The following is an 8,567-nucleotide window of genomic DNA, read 5'->3' on the forward strand; positions in this document are numbered from 1 at the left end:
GAGGTGCGGGAGCAACACCGAGGGTTGCGATACCGTTGCCGGTCCCGGTCCGGTACGGGCGCGACACTGAGGGTTGCGATCCGTTGCCGGACATGAAAAAAAAAAAGATGACCGGTAAGGGGATCTTCACCCTTGACTTGGTGTTGTCAGCACCATGCTCACCCAATGAGCTAACTGGCTATCCCTATATGGGATCCGAACCCGTGGCCTTGGTATTATCAGCACCACACTCTCCCGAGTGAGCCATGGGCCGGCCCTAAAAGCTATTTGAAGTGAAATTAATAAGTCAACTGTGTACTAAATACACAACTAGCAATAAAACATGTGAAATATATCCTGTTCATAACGGTGACAAAAACCATAAACCCAGCATTAAATGCAAGAAAACTACAGAATCATATAATTAAGTTCTAACATTGTATTGAAGGGCATGCAACAAGGCTCAACGGAAAATGTTTCTAGGTGGCAAGACGAGTCAGTCCATCCCAAGCTAGTATATAATGTACAGTCAAAATCTCAGAGGAACTTTTTGGTAACTGGACAATATTAAAGTTTATATGGAAGAGTCTGATAATGACCCCAACTGTTAGGAAAACAGTGGTGATCCTCATCAGATAAACTGGTAAATTCGTGTAAAACTATTGTCACAGGAAAAAACTAAGTTAGATTAGGAAATAGCTGGGCATTGAAGATGTTTCAGGTTGGACAAGGAGGGCTTTCAATCATAATTGACATAAATGGGTGTCTACCAGGAAGTAAGAATCCTATTTTATACCACGAACAAAAACAGTTTACTGAAGGACTCTAGATATAAATGGGAAAAATTAAGATACAATTTTAGGAAGTATTCATGGTTTGGGGATGGAGTTGACCTTAAGACTGAAAATCCAAAAGCAACTACAGAAAAAATAGACTTCATAATACGAAACCTTAAAATTTCTGCATGGCAAAAGACAACAGACAAAGGGAAAAGTAAGTAGAGAAAAATTTATTCAACTTGCCATCAGAAGTATAAATTAAAACAGCAAATGAGAAGGATTTTTTTTGCCAGTTGTATTCACAGAAATTGAAGACATTACCTTCAATTCTAACAAGGATGCAGAGAAAGCAGGCACTTTTGTACACTGATGACATTGAGAAAGTCATCTGGCTCTACCTGTCAGAACTTAAAATGCAGTTTGGGGAACCTGGCATACATAAAGTTATAAAATTCTATTTAAACAGCACTGTCTGTAGAGGCAAAGAGAAAAAGCAGTCTGAATGTGTAAGCCCACGATTCACCATGACTATATTCTTAGCCAGGTGCTGCATAACAAGAAGAAGGGATTCTTCAGTGTATGACAAGTAATGCTGTAGAGTTGGTGTCTAAGACAACAAAAGATTATGTAAAAAATGCTGATCAATAATGGTTTTCATAAAATTTCTAGATGTTTCTTGAGTGGGGTAGGGGGATAGATACTGTATGACTGACTACAATTGAAATTTAAGACAAGCTTAAGACTCCTCCTCCTTCCTCTGGGGCTGGCCCGTGGATCACTTGGGAGAGTGTGGTGCTGATAACACCCAAGGCCATGGGTTCGGATCCCTATGTACGGATGGTTAGTTAGCTCACTTGGAGAGCGTGGTGCTGACAACACCAATCAAGGGTTAAGATCCCCTTACCAGTCACCTTTTGGGGGGGGGAAAAAAAAGACTCCTCTTTCCTGAGGTACTCTTTCATGCTTCTGTAGGAACCTATGCTCAAACTTAATTACACTATTGTAATTGCTGAATTGTCAACCCCAAAGCTAGACTCCAAGTTACTTGAGGCCAACTTTCTCATTCATAGTTCTATTCCTAGGGCACAGGCTAGTGCCTGGCACATAGGAGAAATGTTTGTTGCATCAATGAACTTCTAGCATGTCATCTGACCTGCTGCAGTTACTCTATCTATAAGGAGTAAAAGCTAGGGTCGGCCCGTGGCTCACTCGGTAGAGTGCAGTGCTGATAACACTAAGGCCACAGGTTCGGATCCTATATAGGGATGGCTGGTTGGCTCACTGGCTGAGCATGGTGTTGACAACACCAAACCAAGGGTTGAGATCCCCTTATCGGTCATCTTAAAAGAAAAAAAAAGAACAACAACAACAACAAAAAAAAAAGGAGTAAAAGCTACTCTGCTTTTTTCAAAGGGGTATATAAGGATGAAGTTTGGTAAAGAAATGGAAGCATTCTATGAGGAAGACATCACAAACAAGATATAACTTTTAACTATTCCTTCATTAGATTCCATATTTAGGAACCATTTGAATTGTCTTTTAATGACAAAAGTTCAATTTACAATTTAAAAGCTTGGTAGCTTTGTGGGACAGAACTTACCCATTCACCATTATCGAGAATTTTCAGTGCTAAGCAAAAAGCCCCTGCTGCAATTTGAGAAGGAGGAAAGTGCACCATGTCATAGTCCAACATAGTTAGTTCCATCAGGTATTTGGCCAAAGTATGTTGCTCAACATCAACCTGGAACAAAACCCACGTCACTCAGCTTCTTTCAGAGACATTTACATTGGCAATGACCTGCACGCCCATTATCTGTAACTACAAATGTTTGTCTACAAACTCTCACATGCAATTGCCCATGGAAGGCCTTAATCATAATATACTGCATGATTGGAAATAAAGAACATTTTTATCCCTTTCCTGTATAATTAGGTATTTAATATGGGTAAGTTGAATTAGACCTGTTTCGTCAGCAGCATTATTCCTTAATGTACCATACCAATGGTTTCTCAATAAATATCTACCTCTCCAATCTTAGATGCTCTCCGAAGGAAGTGCAGGGGTAGAGGGCGACCCAGACCAAAGTTTAAAGCTCTTAGAATCTTCATTTCCATCTGTCTGATTTGGTGCTTAGTGTAAGTGTTGTCAGTCACAAAAGCAAAATCACCGATTTCTGGAGGGTACATTTCTTCATATTTACTTGCAATAAACATGGCAGTGACACCAACCAGCTGCAGCATCTTCTTGGGCACACAATTATTCTGCAATGGAAATTTCAACTGGATGAATACGTAATATGTATTTGAAAAGGAGACACAGAGCTATGAGGTGGGAAAGACATACTCCCATAGTAAAATCTCAATTAAGGACACCCTATCCCCTGAAACAGATTTTAGCTTTAAAGACAGTTTGTTACGAATCAGCTAGAAGCCAGCAGGGGAGAACCCTCAATTACTGAATTACGCTCACCTGCATGAACCGATCAATAATGGAAACAGTCATGTACATAGTCTCCTGAAGCAACCTGAATTTCATTTGCACCTGTACTAGCCAGTCAATTAGGATGGCTCTCATGTTTCCAGTGACTTCCCGACCTAGTAGGTATTTTGCTCTGACTGCTTGCTCTTCCTGCAAAAGAAAATGCTCATTATTCTTAGAAGCAAGGTTCCAAATAACATGTATATCCAGAAAGGTCAGTTACAATAGAATAGCTGTGGGGCATTTAGAATCTATAACAGTTATTTGTATGGTCACTATAAACAGCTTTTCACCGAGGAAGAAAGCAAGCAAACATAAGACAGGACAGTGTGACAGGTTTTTCATATTGTCAGATCTTACAATGTTTAATTCACCACCACTGCTGCTGGCCCTTATCCTGTAACCACGTCCTCCAAATAAAGACACCATACTACCATCTCAGACCTTTTCACTAAAGTCTCTAAACCCAGAATGTAAGATTTATGAAGTAGAGAAAATATCAGTAAGTCCCAGATCAGCTGTAACCTATATGCTACCACACTCCCGTCCGCTCTGGGGTAAAAACCCCAACACCAACATAGCTAAGGAGAAGAATGAATAACTAAGCACCCGCACATACACTTACTAAACCTAATCCTCCAAAGTTAGAACATAAACTTTATTGTTTATTTCTTGGCAGCTGGCCAGTACAGAATACAAACGTTAAAAAGCATTAAAAAGAAGGGAGAAGAAACCCAAAGCAGAAGGTCGGTCCTGGCAAAGAAATTCTTGCAGAAGAATTCTGTAGAAAATGGAGATGCCCAAAAGGACCAGGCAAGAAGACTGAAGATGTCAATGAAGCCATGAGAAGACAATGCACTAAAAACAACTGGGTAAATCTGATAACTGTATAGTTCGTCACTATACAGAATGCTTCCTTGTTTTGGGGGGAGGGGGAAGAGCAAATATCATTACTGTAATAGAAAGTTTTGGAAGTGGGATGAAATTGAAGAAAACCAAAGGCTTTTGCTTTTCAGTTTATTCCTTTTAGGCAAAAATAACAATTTCCCTGACAATCAAGTGCACATCAGCCACACTGACATAAAATGACTTGTGTTAGGGGTGGCTATAGTCTTTCAGCTTTCAGCATCTTCTCGATTACCATCCACCTCCTGCTCTGTTATCCCCCTTAAACCTGGAGAGTTTGGGACCTCCCTACTGCCAACTGTGATGGATGTTTATCCATCTGTGTATCTCTCTCTCTATATATGTATCATTAAGTCTGTGGACTTTCCTTTAGAAAGAGCCACAGTGGTATCCACCCTAATAATCCAGATTATTGGGTTATTGGAACTTTTCTATTCAAAATGGCAAATAAACTGCATTGGTTTATTTATTTACTTATTTGCAGCTGGACAGTATGGGGATCAGAACCCATGACCTTGGTGTTATAAGGCTGTGCTCTAACCAACTGAACTAACCAGCCAGGCTTACTTACTATTTATTTATTTTTGGTGGCTGGCCCATACTTGGATCGAACCCTGGACTTTGGTGTTTTCAGCACCACGTTCTAACCAACTGAGCTAACTGGCCTTCACTGGTTTGTTTAGTGACTTTTTATTTTTGGTATTCCATGAAGGAGAATTTGAAAGTGCCATCTATTGTTAAAAAATGCTGCCCATGTCCTGTCTGAATTATTGTAAACTCTAGACAGAAAGTATCTTTAATAAAGCTAGATGCAGTTTAGAAAAAAAACAGACTCATGATATACTGACCTCAAGTTGTTTCAGATAAGCATAGATATCTTTCACATATTCACTACAAAGGTTTGGATCAGCTCCATCTTCTGCATCCACATCATTCACTGCAAGAATTACATCAGAGAAAGCCTGACACAGATATTCTTCTGCAGGGGCACATCCAGATGTTTCCATTGGACTTGGAGAGGGAGTATCAACCTTGAAACAGAGAGACCTCTTGAAACAATAGCAAAGAGGAGCACATATTATATTTGGGAATGAAGGTCGGATTATTGGTACCAACCCAAGAAACCATTCTGCCAAAGACATATAATTCATTTCCTTAAAGAAAAAGTATCTTTTCAGATTTATTCAATTTCTTTTTAGGAAGTGATTAATTTTAAAAGTGTAATACCAATTTTACTGAGTTAATTTATAGTTAGCAGAACCTAAATGCTAACAGGTAAAACAGAAAAAGCAAATAAATTCACATTCTAGACTTTACTCCAAAGAAAACTGATAAGTAATGAATCTGTTTATCAGCATCATGTGAAGTTTATCCAAATGAATGACAAGTCAGTCTTCAGTTTTTATTTCAAAACATGGACTGCTTATCACTACTCAAGATAACACTAAATTCTGACTGACTACTAAAGATTAACTGACTTCATTTCCACAAACCATTTCCTTCAAGCTCCCTTTACTCCACTGTTCAAAAATTTAATGAGCACCTTCTTCAAGTCACACTCTGTACTAGGAATGGACTGAATGGCATTCTCAAGTGGCTTTGAATTTAGCAGAAATAAAGTAAACAAAATAATGAGATTGATTCTAGGAATAGGGGTGGGGTGGGGGAAGTTAGGGAAAGCTTCAGTTGATGCTTGAGCTGTTTTGACAAATAAAAAGGTTATTAGCTAAATGAAAGAGAGTGGGGAAGGCATTCTTAATAAGTGGGAGAGAACATTTCTCTGACTGTGGGATGGTGTTTCCAGGTCGGTCCTCACATTTGGTTTCAAAACTTTACAAAATTAAAAAAAAAAAATAAGTGGGAAAGCAAAGAGTGGGGAAGGCATTCTTAATAAGTGGGAGAGAACATTTCTCTGACTGTGGGATGGTGTTTCCAGGTTGGTCCTCACATTTGGTTTCAAAACTTTACAAAATTAAAAAAAAAAAATAAGTGGGAAAGCAAAGGCAAGGATCAGTATGAGACTGTCAAGAAAGACTCAGGTAGTTTGATATCCCCAATTAAAGACTGTGCATGTTGGCTGGCTGGTTAGCTCAGTTGGTTGGAGTGCAGCGTTATAACACCAAGGCCAAGGGTTTGGATTCCCATACTGGCCAGCTGCCTCCACTCCTCCAAAAGTGGGAACATAAAAAGAATTAAAAAAAAAAAAAAAAAAAAAAAAAAGACTGTGCATACTACATGTTTCAAGTTGTTATGTCCAGAAATTCAGAACTAAAGTAATAGCCTCCAATCTCTCACCCTTAGATAAAATTTAAGAAGCTGGGGGCCGAGCCCGTGGCGCAATCGGGAGAGTGCGGTGCTGATAACACCAAGGCCCAGGGTTCGGATCCCATATAGGGATGTCCGGTTAGCTCACTGGGTGAGCGTGGTGCTAACAACACCAAGTCAAGGGTTAATATTCCCTTACCGGTCATCTTTAAAAAAAAAAAAAAATTAGCGCTTCAGAATGCAGTTCATTGCAATTCCAACAAAGCAGCCTCTTCTACATGTCCTGTCTTTTCTTCACAGGAGTAAATACATTAATAAAAAAATTCTTGGTTTTTGAGGTTAAGTGTTAATTCATCTTCTTATCCACTCTCTGAAGAGCAACAATTTTTTTCTGCTTTACTCTCCTTTATATATTTCAATGTTACAGGCTTATTAATTATTTAGTGATCACATTAGGGAGTAAAAAAAGATTCAAAAGAATATTCTGTGTTTCAGTCAATAAATTCTGGACAGAGATGGTTTGTACTTGGACAACAAAATCTTTAGTTCAGGTAGGTACAACTTAATACCATTAACAAAAGGGATAATATAAGAAAGCAGTTAAAAGCATAGGTTCTGAAGCCAGACAGCCTGGGCTTGAACCCATATGTACCGCATATTCGCTGTGGGATGCTGACTTATTACTTCTCTAAGCCATTATCTAAAATGTAGAGGTAATACCTACCTTGGAGTGTATTACTTAAAGATTATGTGAGTTAATGCATGTAAAGTGCTTAGCAGACCCTGCCTCATGCTAAGCACTCAATAAATGTTAGTATTAACTACTATTCAAACACTGTTCCATGCGTCAGTAAAATGAGGGAAAAGAAACAATCAACAAGAGTGAGTTTACCAAAATAGGCTCAGGCGAAAGTTTTTCTTTAACAGGCTCAGGCTCAGGCTGTGGCTCCGCCTCTGGCTCGGGCACCGGCGCCTTTTCCAGAGGTTTTGGTAGTTTTTTAGCAACTTTTCCAGTAGCTGAAGTTTTTATTTCCTGTAGATGAAACAGAGAATAGAATGTTTCTCCATCAAGGGTCACAGTTGGATGGTGGGCTCTTACAGAGAAGTTGGGGCAGGAAGATAGTTACCTTTTTCAGAGGCATTTTGGCCTGTAGCTGTTCACTGACTTTGTTACCAATGTCTCCAAGAGCTGTTCTTGGCCTCAGCCCAGGCTTGCAGGCTGCAGCGGTGGCCAAAGGCACACGTTTTGCGCCTGCCATACTGATCTTCGCCTTATTTTCAGCATTAGTTTTCGTGTTCTGAAAGAAGCAAGACCACCTTGAGAGCTGGTGCAGGGAGGCTTGAGTAAGTCAAGAGTTAATTAAGGTGGGGCGCAGGAGAGGCACTCAGAAGGAAAGCCGGCTAAAAACGGGATCCAAGGGGAAACGTGGGTTCCAGGGGCTGCTATAGGGCCGTGACAAGTCACTTTTCTCCTAGAACCTCCTTATTTACCTATGAGGAATGTCCTGTCCCGGCCAACACTAAAATACCCCGAAGTTACATTTGATAAGAAACCGAAAAAGCCTCCAATTGCAGACACCTTCTCTGGGAAGGGAGTTACGCAGTTGATGGAAGATTCATCCGGGAACCTCCATCAGTTTTTCAAAAGGTTTCTCTTCGAACCTCCACCTCACCCCGGAACACTTACCAAGATCCATCTAGTTTTCTTTCTCACCTTCCTTCCTTCCTCCCTCCGCCCGCCCCCCAAACTCCCCCACCACGCCAGGCGCCCACCTGGGCGCTCCCTCGGCGACTCCCCCCACCCTCGTCCCAAATCGCTGCCGCGGTCCTGGCCCGCTCGGGGGCTCCCGCAGACGAGACAGGGCGAGAAGACACGCGTTTGTTCACAGGCCGCAGCAGCTCACCCTGGTGACCCGGAGCGCCATGGCTTCCTCTCCACCAGGCAGCAGCTCAGCGGGGAGAAGCAGAACGCCAGAGCCCCCGACGAGCCGAGGACCTAAACCAGCACAGGCCAACAGCCGTTCCTACGCAGCACGCCGGGAGAAACCAGCTCTGCCTCAGGTTTAAACCCCGCACCGCTCCCTCCTTATTGGCCTGTTCGTGGCACTCGCTCCCTTCCCATTGGCGACTGCCGGTTCCCTGAGAATGCGTTTCCAGGG

At 41.3% G+C, this 8,567-nt stretch overlaps 1 protein-coding gene across 1 annotated transcript; it reads right to left on the reverse strand.

Annotated features, from left to right (window-relative positions):
- Window positions 1–1,212: 1,212 nt before the first annotated feature.
- Window positions 1,213–8,567, reverse strand: CCNB1 (cyclin B1). Its single transcript, XM_008587182.1, has 8 exons — window positions 8,313–8,567; window positions 7,536–7,706; window positions 7,301–7,441; window positions 4,992–5,174; window positions 3,229–3,387; window positions 2,784–3,020; window positions 2,359–2,499; window positions 1,213–1,365 (listed from the first exon to the last, which is right to left on the reverse strand). The coding sequence occupies exons 1-8, from the start codon at window positions 8,331–8,333 to the stop codon at window positions 1,213–1,215; spliced, it is 1,206 nt and encodes a 401-aa protein (XP_008585404.1). The 5' UTR covers window positions 8,334–8,567.

Source organism: Galeopterus variegatus, unplaced genomic scaffold, assembly GCF_000696425.1.
Source record: "Galeopterus variegatus unplaced genomic scaffold, G_variegatus-3.0.2 Scaffold4268, whole genome shotgun sequence".
Taxonomy (NCBI): domain Eukaryota; kingdom Metazoa; phylum Chordata; class Mammalia; order Dermoptera; family Cynocephalidae; genus Galeopterus; species Galeopterus variegatus.

Bases quoted from the DNA above. Each gene is read 5' to 3' on its own strand.
- CCNB1 (XM_008587182.1), bottom strand. From the start codon at position 8,333: ATGGCGCTCCGGGTCACCAGG. The intron at 3,388-4,991 runs GTCAGTATATCA...TTTCTTTTGCAG, and splicing joins CTTATCTGAAACAACTTGAG to GAAGAGCAAGCAGTCAGAGC. The intron at 3,021-3,228 runs GTGAGCGTAATT...TTTCCATTGCAG, and splicing joins TTATTGATCGGTTCATGCAG to AATAATTGTGTGCCCAAGAA.